This window comes from Salmo salar, chromosome ssa10, assembly GCF_905237065.1.
Source record: "Salmo salar chromosome ssa10, Ssal_v3.1, whole genome shotgun sequence".
Taxonomy (NCBI): Eukaryota; Metazoa; Chordata; class Actinopteri; order Salmoniformes; family Salmonidae; genus Salmo; species Salmo salar.
Window position 1 is genome coordinate 106,740,816 of NC_059451.1, and position 24,821 is coordinate 106,765,636.

At 42.5% G+C, this 24,821-nt stretch overlaps 3 protein-coding genes across 7 annotated transcripts in view; 2 read left to right on the forward strand and 1 right to left on the reverse strand.

The window, feature by feature from the left end:
* Nucleotides 1-127: 127 nt before the first annotated feature.
* Nucleotides 128-5,536, forward strand: wee2 (WEE2 oocyte meiosis inhibiting kinase). The gene is made up of 12 exons (XM_014125252.2): nucleotides 128-226; nucleotides 569-855; nucleotides 1,185-1,399; nucleotides 1,552-1,606; nucleotides 1,774-1,943; nucleotides 2,312-2,433; nucleotides 2,700-2,846; nucleotides 2,930-3,028; nucleotides 3,119-3,204; nucleotides 3,291-3,461; nucleotides 4,029-4,177; nucleotides 4,933-5,536. The coding sequence occupies exons 2-12, from the start codon at nucleotides 586-588 to the stop codon at nucleotides 5,096-5,098; spliced, it is 1,650 nt and encodes a 549-aa protein (XP_013980727.1). The 5' UTR covers nucleotides 128-226; nucleotides 569-585; the 3' UTR covers nucleotides 5,099-5,536.
* Nucleotides 5,537-6,913: 1,377 nt separating this feature from the next.
* bida (BH3 interacting domain death agonist) lies at nucleotides 6,914-18,967 on the forward strand. 2 transcript variants are annotated; one of them, XM_014125255.2, is made up of 4 exons: nucleotides 6,914-7,174; nucleotides 7,513-7,775; nucleotides 10,211-10,344; nucleotides 18,323-18,967. In XM_014125255.2, exons 2-4 carry the CDS (start codon nucleotides 7,520-7,522, stop codon nucleotides 18,524-18,526), a joined length of 594 nt encoding a protein of 197 aa, XP_013980730.1. In that variant the 5' UTR covers nucleotides 6,914-7,174; nucleotides 7,513-7,519; the 3' UTR covers nucleotides 18,527-18,967. The 2 variants fall into 2 exon arrangements, with proteins under 2 accessions (XP_013980730.1, XP_013980731.1); XM_014125256.2 differs by having other exon boundaries at nucleotides 6,931-7,174; nucleotides 7,510-7,775.
* The window catches only part of bcl2l13 (BCL2 like 13), a 49,016-nt gene continuing 43,159 nt past the window's right edge, over nucleotides 18,965-24,821 (reverse strand). For all 4 annotated transcript variants that reach the window (XM_014125250.2, XM_014125248.2, XM_014125249.2 and 1 more), the window contains exon 7: nucleotides 18,965-22,970. In XM_014125250.2, the coding sequence (XP_013980725.1) occupies nucleotides 22,029-22,970 (942 nt within the window). In that variant the 3' untranslated portion in view covers nucleotides 18,965-22,028. The remainder of the gene's footprint in view (nucleotides 22,971-24,821) is intronic.

Consider the following 24,821-nt stretch of genomic DNA (forward strand, 5'->3'; position numbering starts at 1 on the left):
TATGCATTATTTAGAATCATAAAATAAATTGTTTACGCTAAAAATGTTCATACTACTGTGCCTTTAAAATAAGGTGTGTTTATTTATGACATACATTACATTCAGCCAATAAGATGCAGTAAAGAGGCCAACTTGATAGATGACGTTTCTAATTAGTTTAAATATAATCTGTTTATTAACATACTCAGCGAAATTCAAACCTGGTGTTCTGGTAGGCAACTTGATCGTAAGTAATTCAGAAGAGTATTTATTAAAACTTTCAAAGCATTGGAAAATATCTAAAAGTAAGGAATATGATCCAAGCGCCTGTCTCCCATTCCCAAACATTAATTTGTTAGTAGGCCATGCGTGTAACCATGTGAGAACTACAAGGGATTCGGGTGTTTTAGTTAAATTATCCCTTTAACAGAAATTAACTTATTTTCAAAAATAAATGTGTTACCTTGAAAGCAGCCTCCTCTATATTGCTTTCAAGGTAAGGAACAAGTCATTTGCACTAGGTTATCCCTTTATTGACCCTTTGTTTCATCATGGAAGAATCACTACACTATCAATGCCTGTCTTCTAGAACTCCTTGAGTCAGGGATGGCTATGGTTAGTGATTGGACGGTGCAAAACTTGGACTTCTCAAGCTGTGGAGAGGAAGAGGAGGGTAGTGACAGCAGTTTGGATGAATGGAGCTCCAGCAATCCTCAGATCCTAAGTCCCAACCCTGTGTGCAGGACTCCCATAGTGCAGCGTCATTGCACCAGGAGCTTCACCGTATCCCCATCCATCCCAGTTTCACCGACCACCCCCATTCCCTATGCTGCCTGGAGGAAACTGAGGCTCTGTGACTCCCCCAGTACTCCCAAGGTGTGTGGACATTTATCATATGTATAATATATGCCATTTATCAGATGCTTTTATCCAAAGCGACTTAGTCATGTGTGCATACATTTTACGTATGGGTAGTCCCAAGAATTGAACCTGCTATCCTGACGTTGCAAACTCCATGCTCTGTCAACTTAGCTACAGAGGACCATGCCCTCATGGATTACTTTCTTGATTTCTTTCATCTGAAACTATTCAAATCATCACACATTACATTACAATGTGTAGCTACCTCCAATGTAAAATACTGGAATTCAGTGCATTTTTACATGTCGGAAGGCTTTATTTCTCCATATCCCTCTTCACCCAAGAGTCTGCTGTCCAAGTCGGCTCTGCCCAGTTCCAGCACCAAGATATGCCGCAGTCAGAGGGCTCTGCGCTTCACCACTTCCACTGACCCTTCCCAGTGCAGCCGCGTGCCCTCTGTCAATGTGAACCCCTTCACCCCCGACACGTTCCGCAAGACCAGGGAGCACTACAAGAGGAAGAGTCGGAGGAGTGACGACGATGACGACTATGGATGCAGGTAACCCAACTAAGGGTTTGGTTGTGATTGTGAATTGTATTGTTTTCTGCGTTTTGGTGATTGTGTAATGGCCTTGCTACCATGTGCTATCTGAGTCTCTACAGTGTTTTGAGACTGAGTGGGTTTTGTGAAGTTATCATCTCGTCTTTTAGAATGAAACCGAGCCATACGTCATCGGAGGATGATGATGCATTTCTCCCGTCCAAGGTACAAACTATTTTTGTCCCTTGAACAGTTGGCTCTCTGTCTCCCCTGCCTGTCCACGGCTCATTTAGTCACTAAGCTCATCTCTTTTGTCCGTTTCCTCTGTCCCTCCTAATTCTCTGCCATTCACTCTCCCACTTCCTGCTTTTGTCCTCCATCTGTCTGTGTAGAGGCAGGCTGTCCAGGCTTTCATGCTGTCTAGGTATGAGAGTGAATTTCTGGAGCTTGGACACATCGGTGCGGGGGAGTTTGGAGTGGTGTGCAAGTGTGTGAAGAGGCTGGACGGCTGCTTGTACGCCATCAAGCGCTCTCGCCGACCACTTGCCGGGTCTGCCAATGAGTGAGTCAACACTACCGGCCTCACACTGTTTAAGAATAGGCTGGGCCTTATGATCAGCGTGAGAATAGGAAAACGATCATCTACAAGTCAAACTCATTCCTCATTCCTAATGTCTGCAGGATTTTGCTCCTCCCTTGCACTTGATTGATGACTTTAAGGTCAATAATTAGTGAAGATCTCTCCTCACCTGGTTGTTTTAGTCTTTATTGAAAGGGAAAAACCTGAAACCTGCAGACACTAGGCCCTCTGTGGAATGAGTTTCAAACCCCTGATCTACACTTAATCAAATGTTGAGGGTCGTTGATGTTCTATTTTATTATTTACAGTATGTAATGATGAGGTTTGTAAATGTCTCCTTTCGTCCCCAGGCAGCTGGCCTTAAAGGAGGTGTATGCACATGCTGTACTTGGGCATCACCCCCATGTCGTCCGCTATTACTCAGCATGGGCTGAAGATGATCACATGATCATACAGAATGAGTATTGTGACGGTAGACTGTGGATATTATTATTAAAGTTTTTGTTTCGTTCTCACCTGCACAATTGGCGCATAAGTATTTCACTGTACACTGCAACTACATCTATGACCCTGTGCATGTGACTAAGTACATCTAATCTAAATGACTGAATATTGGCAGGGGGGAAGGAACACTGACTTTTGGGTTGAATAAGTGTTTGTCAGTAAGATGGCTGGATTGATGTATGAGACTTTTTCTTTCTTTGCTCATCTCGATGTACTGTGTTGTAAACAACGCAGGTGGGAGTCTCCACGATGCCATATTAGAGAAGGAGGCATGTGGAGAGCTGTTTCCAGAGCTGGAGTTGAGGGATCTACTTCTGCACGTCTCCATGGGTCTCAAGTATATTCACAGCTCTGGCCTTGTGCACCTGGACATTAAACCCAGTGAGTCTCCTCTTTATTTCTTCTCATTCACATCAATGTATACTCCTCACTTCCACCGTTTCTCACCCCGCTCTTATTTGTAGGTAATATCTTCATCTGCCAATGCTCGAGCGCAGGTGGAGCGGGTGAGAGTGAGGAGGAAGAGGACAGAGGCCCTTCAACAGGGGTGGTTTATAAAATTGGTAGTAGTTTTTCACTATCACATTTTCTCTCCTAGCTTTGGTGCACTGCGTCATTGAGATGCCATCTATGATTTCTGTTTGTCTTTGCAGGTGACCTGGGCCATGTGACGTCCAGCAGCAGTCCACAAGTAGAGGAGGGGGACAGCCGCTTCCTCGCCAGCGAGGTCCTGCATGAAGTACGGTGAAAGTTGTGGCTCTATTCAGACTACTTATGTTTGTTTGAATGTATACCTTGTATCCCCTGCTTCTCCCTGCTGCCCAGGACTACAGCAATCTGCCTAAGGCGGACATATTTGCACTAGGCCTGACTGTCCTGCTGGCAGCAGGGTCGCCCCCTCTCCCTCAGAATGGAGATGAATGGCACAGTCTCAGACGGGCACAGTTACCCAGCCTGCCCCAGGAGCTCTCCCCTGCTTTCAGAAGTCTCATTCAGGTACCACATGTACCCATAATTGACTTAACTGTACTTGTTTTGATCATGCCTGCACTCTTCTACCTTTGTCTTTTACACCATCTTGTTTTTTCTCCGTGGCGTGCTTTGTATGTGCTCTATGGAGCGTCTTATGAAATGCCAGCTGAATATATATTTTTTGTTTAATCAAAATCAAATTTTATTGATCATGTGCCGAATGCAGCTGGTGTAGACTTTACAGTGAAATAATTGCTTATGAACCTTTCCCAATAATGCAGAGTCTTTAAAATAGTAACTAACATGATGAATAAAATACAGAAGAATGGCGCTATGTACAGGGAGTACCAGATCAATGTAGGCCGTCATTGTAAATAAGAATTTGTTCTTAACTGACTTGCCTAGTTAAAATAAAAATGTGCAGCGGTATTCACAGCTTAGGAAGGGACAGATATTAACCAGTACCACACAAAGCTAAGTCAACACACTGATTTGCCTTTCATTCTAGATCTACAAATGTCCCAAGGTTTATCTCTTGCCTTTTCTACATTAGCAGCTGTTTGGGATAAGCTTTCTTTGTGTGTCTGTCAGACTCTGCTGGATCCGGAACCATCTCAACGACCCTCTGCGTCAGCGCTATGCAGACAACCTGTTTTAAGGAAGGAGAGGACTGGGAAGCTGGCTGCTCAACTACGCAGAGAGCTCAATGTGGAGAGGTTCAGGACAGCCATGCTGGAAAAGTGAGGGCAGAGATGTCATTTGCATAGAAGTTGGTTGAACTGGACAGCACTCTCCATTAGGGGGTGCAGTTAATGAAACAGGAAAAAAATGCATTTCACCCCTGTGGCACAAAAGCAGTGGTGGAAAAAGTACCCAATTGTCATACTTTAGTAAAAGTAAAGATGGCTTAATTAACAGAATGACTCGCGTAAAAGTCACCCAGTAAAATACTACCTGAGTAAAAGTATTAGATTTTTTAAAAAATATTTAAGTTCCAAAATTGTAAATCATTTCAAATTCCTTATGGCAAACCAGATGGCATGATTTAGTTTTTTTATTCACGGATAGTCCGGGGCACACTCCAACACGACATATTAAACACAAATGCTTCATTTGTAAATTGAGTGCCAAATCAGAGGCAGTAGGGATGTTCTCTTGATAAGTGTGTGAATTGGACCATTTTCCTGTCCTGCTTAGCATTCAAAAAAGTACTTCTGGGTGTCAGGAGAATGTATGGAGTAAAAAGTACTTTTATTTTTTTTAGGAATGTAATGGAGTACAAGTTGTCAAATATATAAATAGTAAAGTACAGATATCCCCAAAATGACTTAAGTAGCATTTGAAGTTCTTTACACCACTGCACAAAATTCCTGCTGGTTGTTTATATAATGACTTGATCAGTAAAGTATGAGACTGAAGAAATTATTTATGCTTTCAAACTATTATTAAAGTGAATTATTCCATGTACATAAACACCCTCTCGATTCCTCCACAGAGAGCTGCAGGAGGCTCGTTTGGCAGCACTGTCCCCACAGCAGGCTTTTCCCCCTGGGCTACAGCAGCCCATTAATACAGGGTCCTTGCCCAAAGCTGGGCGGAGGCTGGTCGGTAGGAATGCTGCCCGGTCCATGAGCTTTGGATGCCCAGGGTATGGAGTGTGAAAGGTGATCACATGCTGGGCCTTATTGGAAGTACCAGAACACTGATTCTCCTCGCTGCAAAGTCTCGGAGTTTCCCCTGACTCAAGGGACTTCTTAGACTGGCTCAATGTATGTTGGTGAGCAGCAAGGTAAAAAGTTACCTAGAAGAGCCTGTGGTGCTTTATTTTGTGCGTCAGTGCAGTAGAATCACAGTATTTTAGACTAATTTATATCAAAGCGGGAAGGATTTGATGCAAAATTCCATGAATTTTATTGTGTAGCACTTCGGCCTTTCAGTGTTTAACTTTTGTGGAGTAGTATGTTTTACCATGCAGAAATTTGGGCCATTGAGAACTGCTGCAGACACCAGTGAGTGCAATGCCAAGTCAGCAATGTTTTATCAACAGCAATGATTTGTTGCTTTTTACAATGTAAATAAACTTTTAAGGTCTTATGAAATGGCCCTCAGGCTTGAGTTCTTTGTAATATGTTTGCCTTACTTTGAAAGTGTAGACCACTGAAACATCTAAAGAGTGTTTCATCATAAGGACACTAGAAAGAAATGCAGTTTAGCTGCTTTACATGTTTGTCTTTCATTGAAGTCACACTTTAATTGTTTATCAAAGGGCATCGGAATTACGGAAACCACATTAACTGTGGGACTTTCCAGAGGTTTAGACAGTTTATCTATTGGTACAGAACTGTGTTAATATAACTGGTGGAAGGACAGCTTTTATTTCAAGGGGTAGTCACGTGCATGTTTACTTCTCATGCATATTCATTTCTCTGACCGTAAACCACCATAGAGTTAACAATATATGATTAGACCTAAACCAATACCCTTGTTTGGGGTCAGTATTTTACATTTTACCTAAAATGTCATTCAACATTAAATGCAGGGATAAAGCAGTCACTAATCACACTTAACCATATTTGCAATTGCATTTTTTTTTTTCTTTTTCGTCATTGTACAGTTGAGACCAATGTTTTGGTCCCGACTCCTAGCATGACTTCCTTATCTTGCAGTAACAGCACTGGGCTGAAGGGGAAACCCCACACAAGTATATCACGTGTGCGTATGGAAGATTCAAAACAATTTGGGTTACATCATCCTCCCATTAACATCTACTTTTTGTTAATTGGTCATGAAATGGGAGAAGTATTGTATGCTACTGTAAATCCTTGTTTTTGGACCAGCCATTTCGTGTGGTTAGGTCATGTCGCTTTTTTTACAGCATGCAAAACCGCGTATTGTCTTGTTGAAAGAAGCCTGGTATTATTGATCTGAGGATAGCCTGTATGTATGCAATTTGGTTTAGGATTTAGAGAACGTTGTCAGCAGGGCTGGAATGGTTCACAATCACGTTTAGCCCTATTTAATAAGTAGCCCATTTCAATGGAGTCTTCAAAAATTTCATTCGCAATTAGTTTGGATCTTCCGAGAAATGGCACACCAACACACTATAGTAGCTACGAGGGAGTTCCGTTAATCCCGCCTGGGCGCCGGTGTAGGGTAGGCGTGTTTTGCATCGAAACTGAGGGTATTCGATTTGGAACCGGCTGGCCTCCCGGGGTAAACCAGTTGCCCCGTGTAAAGCCCACGGTGGCGTCGGCTCAAAACAAAAGTGATTTAAGCAAGTGTAATTAGTAGGATTCTATGTTTTCCAATGCAAAGGTGATACGCTTTATCTCCCTTCCCAATTAAAATAGAAAAAAAATGTCTTTCATGGAAAATAGATGTTTCTGGATAATGCACCATGCTTTGTTGACAAATGACCGAGCGGCACAGATTAGTGTTATATTTGAGAAAGAGCGCCTCCCTCACCGTTTTTGCTCTCATGTCACGGGCCGGTACTCCACGACTCAGCGTAATCGAATCCGCCCAATGTAGCCACATATGTAGTAAAACCAGTCCGTGGCGGGGAAATGTCCCAAACCCCCAATTTGCCCAAACTGATGGAGTGCGTGTGTGTTGTCTGGAAAGGAATGAGGGCCAGCTCCGACTCGGCGGTGTCAATCAGCGTGTGTTGCTAGCTATTTCAAGTTGTAATAAGCAAGCTAAACTTTACCACCCAATATATTTACTGTTTTTAGACGGTGAGTGAACAGAGAAAATATGTTAGTATTGAGTGTATTGCTATTTGTTAGTATTGAGTGTATTGCTATTTGCTAGCATCAACACGGGCAAAAGTGACGTTAAATAGCTTGCTAACGTTAGCTAGCTTGACTTGTTTTGTTCGCACACCATTGAATCGAATGTAGCGCGCTTCTACATGTTAACTACTTAGCTGCTCACTGTGTCCTCTTTGTAACGTTCAGCTAGCTAGTAAATACTTTGGTGAAAATGCATTCGTAAGAAACTATGAACTTTAGAGTTAGTTTATATCTGAAGAAATTGCAATGGCTAGATTATGTTATGCTTTTCCCTGTAGCAGAACAGCGATGGACTGTGGGAATGTTCAGTGCACTCCCCTGGTCTTTCTGACTTTCCTTCAGCAGCAGAGCTGCAGCAGCGCGGAGCTCCGGATACAGCTGGACTCTTTGGCCCAGGAGCTGAAGCGAACCCAGGACATAAACGGCAATGGTCTGGGTCTTAACATCCACGAGGAGGGCGAGCTTCAGACAGATGGACACTTCTGCAGCAGCAGTAGGATCTTACTGGAGGGGCTTGAGCCTCAGGCTGCGCTGGCATGGCCCGGTGAGTTGGTTTGTTTTTCTTTTATAGTATGATTGAAATTCCATCAGTCACATTCACTTAGTTTTGTCAAGACCTGTAGACCGTAAGGTTCTGACATTTTTGTCAAAAAATAGTTAGTCACATATATTTGAACTTCATATGTCTGTGAAGTCAATTTTAAAGCTGCGATATGTAACTGTCCGGCGACTAGACCAAATTCACATAGAACAGTCTGTTATAGATCTGTTATTCTCATTGAAAGCAAGTCTTAGAAGCGGTAAATCTGTTTTAGGTGTGCTATTTCTATGCTTCCCGTTCTCAAGTTTTGTTTTTGCTTCTTTTACTTTTGTTTTAGTACTTTTGTAACTTCAAACAGCTGAAAATACTATTTTTGGTTACGGAAAAGATCTCACAGCAGTTTAGATGGTACAATTATTCTCTACACCAGGAAATGGCGGAGTGATTTCCGCGTAGTACATCTTAAAGTGAAAAAACTGGAAAGCTCTCTGTATATAGCAATTTGAACTTGGTGCTATAAGGTTCTATCTGTAATCACAAGCCTGAACAAATACACACGTCTTTGCCATCTCTCTCTATGTATGGTCTAGGGCAGGCTAGTCAAGCCAGCAATAATGCCACTCAAGCAAAAAACAACAGTCGGAAATCTTCAAGTAAATTATGTTGTTCAGTGACAGTAATTCAGCTGATGATCATAATACATTTCTTAATGTATTTGATAGTGTTATTATATTTTACAAAGATAGAACACTATCATTTATGTATTCAAATAGCTACAGTTTTCTTAACTCAACATGTCTAATTCAGAAGTGTCAGAACCTCAAACCCAGATTGACATTTCAGAACCATAAGGTTCTATCTGCAATTGCATCCCCCTAAAAAACTGATTTACAAATGTCTCAGGATTTTGATACTCCGCACTTTAGGTACATTTTTAAAGTAAGGACCTTAATGGGTTATGAACGAGGAATTCTCTACCAAACAGTTCTGGGATGTGAAATCTTTGATGCTCAATATCTCAGAACTATGCTATGTGCAGATAGAACCTTAGTCCCAAGATCACAAGGTCTTTCTTTCTGAATGACACAACTGGTGACAGGTTTCAAATGCACCTTGGAAAATGTGTTACCTTAACATGACTCAGGGAATAAGTATGGGCTTGATTGACCAATACAATTTTGATTCTACATTGTTTTGTGCTTAAATCTAGATTAAACAAGCAGAATATAGGTAACTGGAAGGTCATGAGTTGTTGGTCTGTGTGCTGTGCAAACATGGTAGCAGAATTAATCCCCAGCTGGGTGCCTTACACTAATTTCAGACAGACGATGTAAGACAATGTTTTTATGACTCCCTTTCAAACAGACCCTTATTGACCATGTATTTGCTGGTATACCCCATTTATACATTCTGTGACTAACTGGCAAATTGTGAGGTGTTGTTAAACGATTGGGTTGTTTGCATTTCAAATTAGGGAGGTGTTAATGGCCCAATGCAGCTGTTTTTATATACATATCAAAACATTTATGGGTAACAATTAAGTACCGTACGATAATATATTAGCAGAGAGCTTTGGAACTCTTTTTTATTATTGGTCTATTAACCAATTTACCACATGGTGATGTCACCATGGAAAGCCGAAACTTCCGCCCATGCAAACCTGCTGATTAGAAGGTCCTGTGTAGATTGTATTTTCAACCAGCAACTATCAGGAAATAACAGATACATTTCTTTCACAATTTTATAGCTTTAGTTTAATCAGCTGTTGTACAATATAATACAAAACACAGGAAAACCTAATTTTGACTTCACTGGGCCTTTAAAAAATGGTATGTTAATGAGTTTACCTACAAAAAAGCAGAGAACCATTCACACAGACCCGATACCTGTATTTTGGTTACAGGGTCTGTGAAAATGCAGGAATCATGGCTAGGTCTTTATGTGGGTTTTAATTTACCATGAGGCAATTTCACAGTAAAATAATGATTCTGAGACTATGCCAAGAAAAACAATGATTACAAAGGTCAACAAACGATACAACTCTATGCACAAGGATGACTTGTATGGTTTGTTTAACTTTGCAATCATTGTTTTTTGTTTGGCATACATTTTAAAGTGAAACATCAGAGTTCCAGCATTCTGTTACTGTGGAATTGCCCCATGGTTTTTACCCCCTACCCCTTTCACATATGTACAAAAGCTGGCATGGTAAAATAGTGGGATTTTTGTCTGTATATGAAAAGGATATTAGAAAAGTGGCAGTACATATACTGCTGGACATCTTAGTTTTATTGTACTACGTGACAGGGATCTGGCACATCTGGGTTGAATTGTTGTGTAAGTGATTGAAAATGATACTGTGTTGACATCAACATGTGGATACTTTATAGCTGTTCATATTCAATATGATTTTGACTAACATGCTCTTTGCCCTCCAGATAACCCTGCCGATGAAGAAGCCCTGAGAGGTGTCGCTGCAGGGCTGATTGAAATAGCTGATCAGCTTGAGCGTAGTGTGATGGCCCAGGCTGCTGAGAATCTAACCAAGAAACTGCAGAAGTATTCCATTGGGGTAAGTTTCTGGAATCCTTGTTACTTGGATTGCTCAGAACTATACTGAACAAAAATATAAGCCCAACATGTAAAGTGTTGGTCCCATGTTTCATGAGCTGAAATAAAAGATCCTAGATTTTTTTCCATACGCAGAAAAGGCTTATTTCTCTCACATTTTGTGCACAAATTTGATTACATCCTTGTTAGTGAGCATTTCTCCTTTTCCAAGCTAATCCATCCACCTAACAGGTGTGGCATATCAAGAAGCTGGCAAATCCCCCTGGATAGATGACAAATTGAAAAATTGTATGGTTGAGAGGGATGAGGCTAATAAGTCTGACAACACAGCAGACTGGCAAACATACAGTAAATTGAGAAATCACTAAACAAAAAGAAACTATACTATGGAACAAAGATAAATGATATAAAGAATGATAATAAAAAGCTCTGGAGTACTTTAAATGAAATCCTAGGCAAGAAGGCTAACTCGGCTCCATCCTTCATTGAGGCAGATGGCTTGTTCATAACAAAACCCTTTGATATTGCCAACTACTTTCACTTTTTTGTTGACAAGATTAGCAAATTTAGTTATGACATGCAAACAACAAAGGCCGTGTCTTCATATTCATGCATAATGGACCAAATAATGAAAGACGAGCACTGTAGTTTTGAGTTCCACAAAGTGGGTGTGGAAGAAGCCCCCCAAAAATTATTGGCATCTATAAATAAGGACAAACCACCCGGTACTGAAAACCTGGATGGTAAATTGCTGAGGTTGGTTGTGGAATACATTGTGACTCCTGTTTGCCACATCTTCAATTTTAGTCTAGAAAACAGTGTGTGCCCTCAGACATGGGGGGATGCAAAGGTCATTACTCTGCCCAAGAATAGCAGAGCACCCTTTTAATGGTTCAAACAGCCGACCAATCAGCCTGTTAAGTGCTTAGCAAACTTTTGGAAAAAATGGTTTGATCAAATAGTTATTTTACAGAAAACAAGTTAAGACTTTCAGCATGCTTATAGGGAAGGGCTCAACATGCTTGGCACTGACACAAATGACTGATGATTGGCTGAAAGAAATTGATAGTAAGAAGTAGAGGTCGACCGATTATGATTTTTCAACGCCGATACCGATTATTGGAGGGCCAAAAAAGCCGCTACCGATTTAATCGGCTTATTATTATATATATATTTTTTCTATATAATGACAATTACAACAATACTGAATGAACACTTATTTTAACTTAATATAATACATCAATAAAATCTATTTAGCCTCAAATAAATAATGAAACATGTTCAATTTGGTTTAAATAATGCAAAAACAAAGTGTTGGAGAAGAAAGTAAAAGTGCAATATGTGCCATGTAAGAAAGCTAACGTTTAAGTTCCTTGCTCAGAACATGAGAACATATGAAAGCTGGTGGTTCCTTTTAACATGAGTCTTCAATATTCCCAGGTAAGACGTTTTAGGTTGTAGTTATTATATTATTATAGGAATTATAGGACTATTTCTCTCTATACGATTTGTATTTCATATACCTTTGACTATTGGATGTTCTTATAGGCACTTTAGTATTGCCAGTGTAACAGTATAGCTTCCGTCCCTCTCCTCGCTCCTACCTGGGCTCAAACCAGGAACACATCGACAACAGCCACCCTCGAAGCAGCGTTACCAATGCAGAGGAAGGGAAAAAACTACTCCAAGTCTCAGAGCGAGTGACGTTTGAAACGCTATTAGCGTGCACCCGGCTAACTAGCTAGCTATTTCACATCGGTTACACCAGCCTAATCTTGGGAGTTGATAGGCTTGAAGGGGTGGGTATAATTTGTGGAACGTTGCAACAGGAATCTGTTCCAAAAAAACGTAAAGTAAAAGGTTGCCAACCAACAACGCATACAAAGTAGCAACGCATACAAACCTAGCTAACTAGCTGCCAAATAGGCATCAACTCACCACATAGCTTATTCTTAATGTTTGTCCATAGGCAAACAGACATTTTTTGGAATAAACATGATGAGTGAAAAACGCAATGAAATAGACCACTCTCTACCCGGTATCTTATTCTGCCGCTATACAACTTTGTATGCGTTGTTTTTTGGAAACCTTGTTATTTACGAAGTTCTTGGAATAGATTCCTGTTGGAACGTTCCACAAATTATACCCACCCAGGTTGAAGTCATAAACAGCGCAATGCTTGAAGCACAGCGAAGGGCTGTTTGAATGAATGCTTACGAGCCTGCTGCTGCCTACCACCGCTCAGTCAGACTGCTCTATCAAATCATAGACTTAATTATAATATAATAAACACACAGAATACGAGCCTTGGGTCATTAATATGGTTGAATCTGGAAACTATCATCTCTTTTTCTTTCAGTGACATACGGAACTGTTCCGTATTTTATCTAACGGGTGACTAAGTCTAAATATTCCTGTTAGGCATTGATGTTTATGGTTAGGTACATTGGTGCAACGACAGTACTTTTTTCGCAAATGCGCTTGTTAAGTCAACACCCGTTTGTCGAAGTAGGCTGTGATTCAATGAAAATTAACAGGCACCGCATTGATTATATGCAACGCAGGACACGCTAGATAAACTAGTAATATCATCAACCATGTGTAGTTAACTAGTGATTATGTTAAGATTGATAGTTTTTTATAAGTCTAATGCTAGCTAGCAACTTACCTTTGCTTCTTGCTGCCCTCGCGTTACAGGTAGTCAGCCTGTTAATCCTTGTGGAGTGCAATGTAAAGCAGGTGGTTAGAGCGTTGGACTGGTAACCGAAGGTTGCAAAAACGAATCCCCCCTGAACAAGGCAGTTAACCCCCGTTTCTAGGCCGTCATTGTAAATAAGAATGTGTTCTTAATCTGACTTGCCTAGTTAAATAAAGGTGTAATTATTTTTATTTTTTTTAAATCGGTGGCCAAAAATACCGATTACCGATTATGAAAACTTGAAATCGGCCCTAATTAATCGGCCATTCCGATTAATCGGTCGACCTCTAGTGAGAAGATTGTGGAAGCTATTTTTTTTATGCTTCAGTGCAGCTTTTGATGTCATTGATCCTAACCTATTGCTGAAAAAACGTAGGTGTTACGGTTTTGCATCCTCTGCCTTATAATGGATTTAGTTACCTATCTAATAGAAAACAGAGGGTGTTCGTTAATGGAAGCTTCTCTCATGCAAATTCAGTTGAGTGTGGTGTACCGCAGGGCAGCCGAGCCGGCTTGGGCCATTTATTGTTTTCTGTTTTTACCATTGACCTTCCACGGACCTTGAATAAAGCCTGTGTGTCTATGTACGCTGACGACGCAACAGTATAAACATCATCTGCAACAGTTAAATAAATAAACAACTGAAACCCTTAACATAGAGCTCCAGTCAGTTTTAGAATGGGTAACTAGCAATAGGCTGGTGCTACATTTCTCAAACTAAAAGTATCATTTTTGGGACAAATCACTTGCTAAATGCTAAACCTTATTTTAGATATATTATTGAATAATGTGGCTATTGAGCAAGTTGAGGAGACTAAACTGCTGGCTGTAACCCTAGATAGCAAGCTGTCATGGTCAAAACATATACACTTAATGGTTGCTAAAATGGGAAGAGGTCTGTTCGTGATAGGGCGTTGTTCTGCCTTCTTGACATCTCAGTCGACCAAACATGTCCAACTGGGTCAAGTTTTGTCGCACCTGGACTACTGCCCAGCTGTGTGGTCAAGGCAAAGAACGACATACGTAAATTGCAGTTGGTCCAGAACAAACCACACATATCGCTCTTACTGTACACCGAGGGAAAGTGTCAGTAACATGCATGTAAGTCTTTCCTTGCTCGGCCTCCCGAGTGGCGCAGCGGTCTAAGGCTGCGCCACTGAGACGTCACTAAAGACCTGGGTTCGATACCAGGCTGTCACAGCCGGCCGCAACCGGGAAACCCATGAGGCGTCGCACAATTGGCCCAGCATCGCCGGGTTAGGGGAGGGTTTGGCTGGCCGGGATGTCCTTGTCCCATCGCACTCTAGCTGACTTCAGTCGCCAACTGTACGGTGTTTCCTCTGACACATTGGTGTGGCTGGCTTCCAGGTTAAGCGAGCAGTGTGTCAAGAAACAGTGCTGCTTGGCAGGGTCGTGTTTCGGAGGACGCATGGCTCTCGACCTTCGCCTCTCCCCAGTCCGTACGGGAGTTGCAGCAATGGGACAAGACTGTTACGACCAATTTAGATATCACAAAATTGGGGAGAAAAAGGGGTAAAAATGTTTAAACAAATTAAGTCTTCTGTCTCAAAGTTGAGGAGAGATTGACTACATCACTATTGGTCTTTGTGTGAGGTGTTGATGTGTTGAAGGTACCGAACTGTCTGTTCAAGCAGTTGGCACACAGTACGGACACTTGTCGATATCAGAAAAGACATGCAACCAGATGTCTCTTCACAGTCCCCAGGTCCAGAACAGAAGCTGGGAAACGCACAGTATTAAATAGAGCCATTACTAAATGGAACTCTCTGCCACCCCAGGTAACTCAAGCTAGCAATAAAACCTTTAAAAAAAAGAAATGTAAAAAAAACATGAACACCCTGTGGTGCAATCCTGCACGGAGCCTTCACCGTGCGCTGCCACTTTAAGAGCGCATCAGCAGTAAGGAAGGAGAAGATAAAGACGGCTCTTGCAGCTCTCTGGGAAGGCGCTCTTGGTTGGCTTGATTGTGTGTTTGATTGTGTGTTTGATTGTGTGTTTGATTGTGTGTGCTATGCTGCAGAAGTCTGTTTATTTTTAGCGTGTTTGAGTTAAACACTTTATAAACGAATCATCGGTGTGACCGCTCTAGGTCGTGGTTGTTATCGTTTGGGACTGCAAAGGTTATGGATCGCATGGATTAGTAGCAACATTGTTGCGAAGCTTTGACATACAAACCATCGGACGGTCAGACAGGACAACTGCAAGCCTGAAGACCACAGCTAAGATCTCTCTTGCTCTCTCTCTCTCTTTTTCTTCCCTCTATCGTTCCAGTGCTTTACACTGCAGCAGACTTTCTATTTTTCAAATGCACTTCCCGTTGATGTTCATTAGCGCTGGACTATTATTGCCCTGCCAGAAGTATTTGGGTGGACATTTTAGTTAAAAGGGAGGTTGCTTGCAAGTTGTGGATTGTTAGTTGAACTGTATTGAGGTGGGGTGTGCTAATGACATGTGGCCGAGAAGATTGTGGACATTTTAAGGCCTTTTTTTGTCTATGAACACCCTCCACATTAATACCCTCTGCACTCCTCCACTGGAAGGTAATACAGATTATTGCAAATCCTCTGTTGATGACTGGGTTCTTTTTTGTATATTGTTTTTATGAAGTTGCAGTTCAATTGCTCTGCCATTATTATCGTATGGGGTATTATTGGTGGGGTTACCCCTGTGCTGTGACATGGGTTTATATGGTATGTCTTCTTTTCTCTCCACTGGCTATCTGGCAAACAGGCTACACTCTAGGCAGTCTCTTCTGTTGATGTGTGTGGGTCTGGTAGTGGTACTGGTAGTGGTACTCTCTGTTCTACTCTTTTCCTTTCGGCATGGTTAATACCTGCCTGGCGCCCCAACAAAATCTTTCTTTACCCCTCTCTAATAAATACCGCTACAACCTTACCACACAAAGGGGCTGTGAAGAGACACAGCCATTTTATACATAATGTATTGTAATTTGCACTGTTTTTATTATGTATTAGACATTGTGTGTATGTGCAGGCTGTGTGACATTTGAAATGTATGTGTTTCAGTCCTTGGCTAATAATGTTCTGTATGTCATGTTTCATGTGGACCCCAGGAAGAGTAGCTGATGCTTTTGCAATGGCTAAAAGGGATCCTAATTAAATACTACAGTGCTTTGCAAAAGTATCCATCCCCCTTAGGAAAAATACTATTTTGTTGCATTACAACCTGTAATTTAAATAGATTTTTTATTTGGATTTCATGAAATGGACAAAAGTCCAAATTGGTGAAATGGGGAAAAAATGGACTTGTTTCAAAAAAATAGAAGTGGTGTGTGCATATGTATTCAACCCTTAGCTATGAAGCCCCTAAATAAGATCTGACTGTAATTGGTTGTACCAGAAGTCACATAATTAGTTAGATTGCACACAGGTGGACTTCAAGTGTCACATTATCTACATACATACATACATACATAATTCTGAAAAGCCCCAGAGTCGACAACACCACTAAGCAAGGGACACCAGCAAGCCAGTGGCACCATGAAGACCAAGGAGCTCTCCAAACAGGTCAGGGACAAAGTTGTGGAGAAGTACAGATCAGGGTTGGGTTATAAATAAATATCTGAAACTTTGAACATCCTACGGAGCACCATTCAATCCATTATTAAAGAATATGGTACCACAACAAACCTGCCAAGAGAGGGCCACCCACCAAAACTCACAGACCAGGCAAGGAGGGCATTAATCAGAGGCAACAAAGAGACCAAAGGTAACCCTGAAGGAGCTGCAAAGCTCCACAGCGGAGATTGGAGTATCTGTCCATAGGACCACTCTAAGCTGTACACTCCACAGAGCTGGGCTTTACGGAAGTGGCCAGAAAAGCCATTGCTTAAAGAAAAAAAATAAGCAAACACGTTTGGTGTTCACCAAAAGGCATGTGGGAGACTCTCCAAACATATAGAGAAGGTACTCTGGTTAGATGAGCCTAAAATGTATCCTTTTGGCCATCAAGGAAAACGCTATGTCTAACGCAAACCCAACACCTCTCATCACCCCGAGAACACCATCCCCGCAGTGAAGCATGGTGGTGGCAGCATTATGCTGTGGGGATGTTTTTCATCAGTGGGGACTGGGAAACTGGTCAGAACTGAAGGATGGTGCTAAATACAGGGAAATTCTTGAGGGAAACCTGTTTCAGTCTTCCAGAGATTTGAGACTGGGATGGAGGTTCCAGCAGGACAATGACCTTAAGCATACTGCTAAAGCAACACTCGTGGTTTAAGGGGAAACAGTTAAATGTATTGGAATGGCCTAGTCAAAGCCCAGACCTCAATCCAATTGAGAATCTGTGGTATGACTTAAAAATTGCTGTACACCAGTTTTGCCTTGAAGAATGGACAAAAATCCCAGTGGCTAGATGTGCCAAGCGTATAGAGACATACCCCAAGAGACTTGCAGCTGTAATTGCTGCAGAAGGTGGCTCTACAAAGTATTGCCTTTGGGGGGGTGAATAGTTATGCACGCTCAAGTTCTTTTTTTTGTCTTTGTTTCACAAAAAAAAAAATATTTTGCGTCTTCAAAGTGGTAGGCATGTTGTATAAATCAATTTTAATTCCAGGTTGTAAAGCAACAAAATAGGAAAAATGCAAAGGGGGTGAATACTTTGCAAGCCACTGTAAACAGCACCATAACACAGGTATACCTTCTGCTGGGAACAATAAAAGGCCTCTAAAATGTGCAGTTTGTCACACAACACAATGCCACAGATGTCTCATGTAAGAGAGCGTGCAATTGGCATGCTGACTGCAGGAATGTCCACCAGAGCTGTTGCCAGAGAACTTAATGTTAATTTCTCTACAATTAGCCACCTCCAATGTCGTTTTTAGAGAATTTGGCAGTACATCCAACCATCTCAGACCACGTGTAACCATGCCAGCCCAGGATCTCAACATCCGGCTTCTTCTTGGGATTGTCTGAGACCAGCCACCAGGACAGCTGATGAAACTGAGGACTATTTCTGACTGTAATAAAGCCCTTTTTGTGAGGGAATAACACATTGGCTGGGCCTGGCTTCCCAGTGGGTGGCTGCTCCCCTGCCCGGTCATGTGAAATCCAATTGATTTCAATTGACTGATTTTCTTATATGAACTGTAACTCAGTGTAGATTTGTCTAGGAATGTATGTCCAAATCATGTTGTTGCTGCTGTGAATTGAAACCACAGGGGTTCTAAAATAATCTAGTAACGGGTATAAAATCAATCCATAAGTATGTCACGAGTCTGATGTCTGTGTTTCCTCAGCGGTGGAAGCACCACCTAGCCCTGGAAGTGGAGTGGGTGAAGAAGCAGGGCCTGGGCCCCGTGCTGGACTATCTACCCCAGGAGAAGGTGATCATGGCCCTCACACTGACCCTGGTGAAGGGGGTGTGTGAGCGCGCCCCTCTGCTGCTCCGTAATCTGTTCAGCGCAGCAGTTCAGTTCATAAACCCTACAGTGGCCAGGTGACTTCAAAACAAACCCCAAACTCTACGGACTCCCCACTCAGGATGTACACTGAGCCTGATGCTTGATTACCAATCAGTAGTGAGTGGGCCATTTAGTGTAGTTCAGGGGCACATTCATTTTCTTATCAAGCTGCTCTGTAAATGTATAACTTCCAATCATTTTTGTGAAAAGATATGAAAGTGTTTGCCGCTGGATTTGGAAACTTCAGTGCTTTTATTTTACCAGTTCTGATACTGAAAGGGATGGAGAAGTGTCATGCATCGTCTGCTGTTTTCACTTCCACATTGTGCTTAAATGATTTGTTACATGTTTTTTCCCCAAAATAGTTTTGTAACAATACATGGCTTCCTCAAAAGGGATAAATCCCTTTTTGTTAAATGCCTTTTGGTTTGTTGTATGCATAAAGATCCATTTAAAATAAACTTAAGAGTAATAAAATGATGTAAGGGAGAACCATTTTATTAACTTGTTCATGTGTCCAAAACCACAACGATGCAGTTTACATGATGTATTCTGGTCTCAAACTGCACATATAGGGAACTTGGTAAAGTGCCAAGATGGGGATTTTACATCCATACTGTACTTTCCAAATACTCAGTTTCCAGGTACATTTCAGATAATTTGCATACCTATTATCTAACACTGACGTACATTTGCATTCAATCGAACGAGGAACAACACCATTTTTGGTAATTTGTCTCCCATACAACTACCCCAAACCCTAACCACACATGATTGTATTTACACTTGGCTAAACAGAAGTGAGTTGTGTGCATCTTCAGTTTTGACATTGACCAAGTGGGAATCCACTGAACAGTGAACACACAGCTGGAACCACTACTACTTTTTCACTTGGATCAAGTGTTCACATTTCATGCTCCAGACTTGAGTGCCCAGTAAAAAAAAAAAAGTTGTTTTTGTTCTCTTGACACCTGAGGCCTACAGTGTAGATTTTATTTTTAGATTCACATTGTACCCAACTAACAGGAAGATATGTTTCCCTTAGTGGGAATGTTGCCTATGTTGATTGTCTGTGGCAGGGCTGGCATGTGTCATTCCTACTCGTCAAGTTGTGGACAGACCTCCACTCTGACTTGAGAAATGGATGGAGCTGACCCCTTCAAGAGAAGATTAGGTAGTAGTGGGAAGAAGCCAGCAGACGCAGCTGTTAAGCTTTGTAAGTCTCTGTACAAGGTAGGCACGCTATGGGGTTACAGCGGAATGGCAAGGCAGTGCTGGGTGGGCAGTTTGGGCCAGCCGAGGGGACAAACGGCACCTGGCAAAACATAGGGGTTGAGGACAGGGTAGCTGAAGAAAGGCAGTCCCTGTGAAGTTAGACTGGGGGAGTTGGGAATGAGAGCATAAATTGATTCAAGATTAAACTAATTTCTCCTTTTGATTTTATAGTTTCACAACATCAGATGAAATCAAGTAATTATCTTTCGAGTTTTATTTTTAAATCAAACCTTGTATCCCTCTTGAACACGACTTGTGTTGAACAAAAGAATATGAAATTCAGTGTCTTGGTGCAGTCATTCCCAACCCTCCATTCCCTGTCAGAGCACATGGTACAGTACATAGAACATTATTGACCATGGTGCCATCATGGTTAAGCTGGCTTTAGTTTCACTCACGCAAACACAATAGTTAACACACACAAGGTTGTTAGTGACCATTGACAGTTCTATACCAGATAATCTAAATGCCTATTTTCAAGGAGATGGTTAGTAATCAAACGCAAGAGTGTATGCCACTGGCTGTGAGCTGCGGTAATCTTTATCCTCAGAATTTGTTTTTATGTTCAAAATCAATTTAATTGCAGTCATATTAATGCAATATGATCACAAATCGTAACTATCTAAAGCTATAAGAGACACAGGAGTCTGTTTACTAAATGACTGAATTAGTTAGTGATATATACATTGTGAAAAATGAATTGAGTCACGGCATCCTATTCGCATCTTAAAGTGGAATCCCTCAATTTCCAAAAATGTAACAAAATAACACTTAGGTGGTGTAGTAAGTGACTGGAAAGAAGTAGATAAACATACACTATGTGGACACCCCTTCAAATTAGTGGATTCGGGCACATCCGTTACAATGCTAAGCGTCGGCTGGAGTGGTGTAAACTCGCCGTCATTGGATATGAGCGATGAATCACGGTTCATCAACTGACAGTCCCGATGGACAAATCTGGGTTTGGTTGATGGCAGGAGAACGCTACCTGCCCCAATGCATAGTGCCAACTGTAAAGTTCGGTGGAAGAGGAATAATGGTCTGGGGCTGTATTTCATGGTTCGGGCTTGGCCCCTTAGTTCCAGTGAAGGGAATTCTTAATGATAAAGCATACAATGACATTCTAGACAATTCTGTGCTTCCAACTGTGTGGCAACAGTTTGGAGAAGGCCCTTTCCTGTTTCAGCATGACAATGCCCCCGTGCACAAAGCAAGGTCCAAACAGAAATGGTTTGTCGAGATCGGTGTGGAAAAACTTGACTGGCTTGCACAGAGCCCTGAACTCAATCCCATCGAACACCTTTGGGATGAATTGGAACGCTGACTGTGAGCCAGGCCTAATAGCCCAACATCAGTGCCCGACCTCACTAATGCTGTTGTGGCTGAATGGAAGCAAGTCCCCGCAGCAATGTTCCAACATCTAGTGGAAAGCCTTCCCAGAAGAGTAGAGGCTGTTATAACAGCAAAGAGGGGACCAACTCCATATTAATGCCCTTGATTTTGGAATGAGATGTTCGACAAGCAGGTGTCCACATACTTTTGGTCATGTGTATCTACTTTACATTTAAGTGCGATATTATTAATACCTATCAAGTGCTTTATGAAAAATATTGTCTCTTTATGGGGCTCAATTTTGCAGACAAATTTTATAGGCACATCAGTGTCTCCAGTACAGTGAATTCTAAAAACAAAACAAAAGTCTAATCATGATTAGTTAATTGCCATAAACAAACATGCTCATCTAATCCTTGAAGACAGGTTTGCTTTTCAGAGGACATAATGTGATCAGAACTTAGATTTTTGTATATGAAAATATTGGAATAGCTTCCCTTTTCCCTGCAATAGAACAGGGATTTCTGAGTCTTCTGCGCTACACCCACTAGACTCTGAGGACAAAGAGGTACCCCAAGCTCCAGCCGAGAGAGTAACATACAAACAGGGTGTGTCTGTGACGTGCATCCGCATGGCACCGAACAGAACCAAGCACCTGGAAAACATAGAAATCGCTAGAAAATTATACAAATGTCCTTTCCAGTTTGAGAGGATGGGTTGGAGGCAGCAACTGAAGAAAAACATATCAAATTGCCAGATGAGCAGAGAGGAGAATGGGGGAAAACAAAAAATGGAGAGAAGGAAAATAATTAATTGTTCACATGGTGTGTCCACCTGGTAAGGGCGGGCCCAGCAGCCCAGATTAGCAGCAGTGAGCCAGGCAGGGACCAGGGAGGAGGCGAGGTCTGCAACCCGGTTCAGGAGCACTGCTAGGCTACTTCTTCCGGTGGGTCATGACTCCCCAGGTCACCACAGCAGCTAGGGCCACCAGAGCAGCTCCACCATACAGCAGCACTGGGATCTCCGACTTGTGCTCTGGTTCTGTCTGCACCGGGGTCTCCTCGGCTGGGGCCACAGGAGCTGGGAGTGCCTCCAGGAGGGGCGCTGCAGCCGGCTCCAGCACAGTCTCTGACTGAGGTTCAGGCTGGGGCTCCTCTGGAACTGGCTCTGGCGGTGCTGCGACTGGCTCTGGAACAGGCTCTGGTTCTGGAACTGGCTTTGCTGATGGGGGAGTAGAGGGTGCCTTGGCGGGGGATGGTGGTGCTGCCTCCACAACAGGGGCAGGCTCAATCATAGGGTCTGGAGCAGAGGGCTCGGGCTCTGACACGGGGACAGATGATGGGGCATGCAGCTCTGACAGAACCGCCGACAGGGGAGCAGGCGTCTCTATGATGACCGGCTCCTCCAGATATACCACCACGGGCTCTGGGGCTGCTGGGACAGGAAGCGGGGTGTCATCCCTAAACTCCGCCCTCAGCTCAGCCAGCTCGCTCTCCGTCCCCAGCACACTCAGCATGCTCTCCTGCAACTCGACCCCGCCCTCCTCTGCATCCTCTCGCTCCACATGCACAATGTCAGAGTTGGAGGAGTTGTTCTCACTGCGCTCCTCAGCCAGGGCGCCCTCGTTGCTGTCCAGACTCTTGACATCTTCGGGGTGGTCCATCATGCTCACCTGTGCCCAGGAATCGTTGCCTGCCAGAGACACGGGTAAGCTCTCCGTCTGCCAGCTGCCCGGACCACTGCTGTCTCCGGTGCCCAGCAGCGACGCGGGGGGACTGAGCTGGCCAGGAAGCTGTTCTCCAGACAGGATGTAAATGTCGTTGCTGTCCTCGGCTATGATCACTCCCTGCTCCTCCTCCAGGCTAAACACTGTACCCTAAAGAGAGGAGAGAGAGGTCAGTGTGGAACCCAACAATTACAATTTAGTGCTTTATTAAAAGTGAAAATGGCTAATGCTTTATTAAAAGTGAAAATGGCTAATGGGTTATAATAAGCATATTACATTTCAATTAGTATAAACTTATGCCAGTGGCACTACATTGCCACTTTTTAAAATAGTGGGCTATCAAAATTCTACAATTTGTTGTAAATTTCCAAGCAACATTACAAAAATGTGTGACGCACATCTGAGAAACTACACCGTGTCACATCACCATTCACATATTTTACAGCAGGTACATTACAAAGGCATTTTTGTGGTCGAGACCATGGTGCAGTCACCACCTGAAACCCCAACATCAGCTCATCGGAGGCTACTGTACAGTTATCTTGAAACTACAGTAGTAGCCAAACTGCATTATCGTAATTACCAAACACCTGCTGTGTGGACTTCCTGCTGATCATTCTCAGGAAGACACAGAGGATATTATTTATTATCAACCGCTTTGTGAAGAGGTAGGTGTGTTACCCTCCCCTTGATGAATACAACTCCCAGAAATAAGATACATACCCGTGACAAGTTACATGCATCAAATATACACCACTGACAAAGGGCCATACCCCAGGGAAGTGATCGACTAGTGTAAAACCTCAAGAGCAGCTACATCTATTATTCACTGTGGCATAAATAATTCTGACAGTGGTGAAATAGACTTCTGAAAAGGTCTCAGAGAGCTGCAGGTCCGTAGCTGTTCTTGGGTGACTGACTATAGGGCAATGGGAACAAGCTTGAAGACAATCAATCCAGGTGATTATGGTATATACTCCAAACCAGGCTCTTGTGACCAATGATGGATGGGTGTGTGTGTGTGTATAAAAATAAATAAACCCTGGACCACTGATGCTATGTATGGTCCAATTAGTACTCCCTTAAAATAAATAACCAGTCAAAAGTTTGGACACACCTACTCATTCCAGGGTTTTTCTTTATTTTTCCTATTTTCTACATTGTAGAATAATAGTGAAGACATCAAAACTATGAAGTAACACATATGGAATCATGAAGTAAGCAAAATTGTTAAACAAATCAAAATATAATTTTATACACTGCTCAAAAAAATAAAGGGAACACTTAAACAACACATCCTAGATCTGAATGAAAGAAATAATCTTATGAAATAATTTTTTCTTTACATAGTTGAATGTGCTGACAACAAAATCACACAAAAAATAAAATCAATGGAAATCCAATTTATCAACCCATGAAGGTCTGGATTTGGAGTCACACTCAAAATTAAAGTGGAAAACCACACTACAGGCTGATCCAACTTTGATGTAATGTCCTTAAAACAAGTCAAAATGAGGCTCAGTAGTGTGTGTGGCCTCCACGTGCCTGTATGACCTCCCTACAACGCCTGGGCATGCTCCTGATGAGGTGGCGGATGGTCTCCTGAGGGATCTCCTCCCAGAACAGGACTAAAGCATCCGCCAACTCCTGGACAGTCTGTGGTGCAACGTGGTGTTGGTGGATGGAGCGAGACATGATGTCCCAGATGTGCTCAATTGGATTCAGGTCTGGGGAACGGGCGGGCCAGTCCATAGCATCAATGCCTTCCTCTTGCAGGAACTGCTGACACACTCCAGCCACATGAGGTCTAGCATTGTCTTGCATTAAGAGGAACCCAGGGCCAACCGCACAAGCATATGGTCTCACAAGGGGTCTGAGGATCTCATCTCGGTACCTAATGGCAGTCAGGCTACCTCTGGCGAGCACATGGAGGGCTGTGCAGCCCCCCAACGAAATGCCACCCCACACCATGACTGACCCACCGCCAAACCGGTCATGCTG

What these genes read in the sequence shown, in the direction of transcription:
- wee2 (XM_014125252.2), top strand. Translation starts at nt 586, where the DNA reads ATGGCTATGGTTAGTGATTGGACGGTGCAAAACTTGGACTTCTCAAGC. An exon ending in ACAGAATGAGTATTGTGACG is followed by an intron (nt 2,434 to 2,699) that starts GTAGACTGTGGA and finishes TAAACAACGCAG; the next exon opens with GTGGGAGTCTCCACGATGCC. An exon ending in GCACCTGGACATTAAACCCA is followed by an intron (nt 2,847 to 2,929) that starts GTGAGTCTCCTC and finishes TCTTATTTGTAG; the next exon opens with GTAATATCTTCATCTGCCAA.
- bida (XM_014125255.2), top strand. Translation starts at nt 7,520, where the DNA reads ATGGACTGTGGGAATGTTCAGTGCACTCCCCTGGTCTTTCTGACTTTC. An exon ending in GGCTGCGCTGGCATGGCCCG is followed by an intron (nt 7,776 to 10,210) that starts GTGAGTTGGTTT and finishes TTTGCCCTCCAG; the next exon opens with ATAACCCTGCCGATGAAGAA. An exon ending in TGCAGAAGTATTCCATTGGG is followed by an intron (nt 10,345 to 18,322) that starts GTAAGTTTCTGG and finishes GTGTTTCCTCAG; the next exon opens with CGGTGGAAGCACCACCTAGC.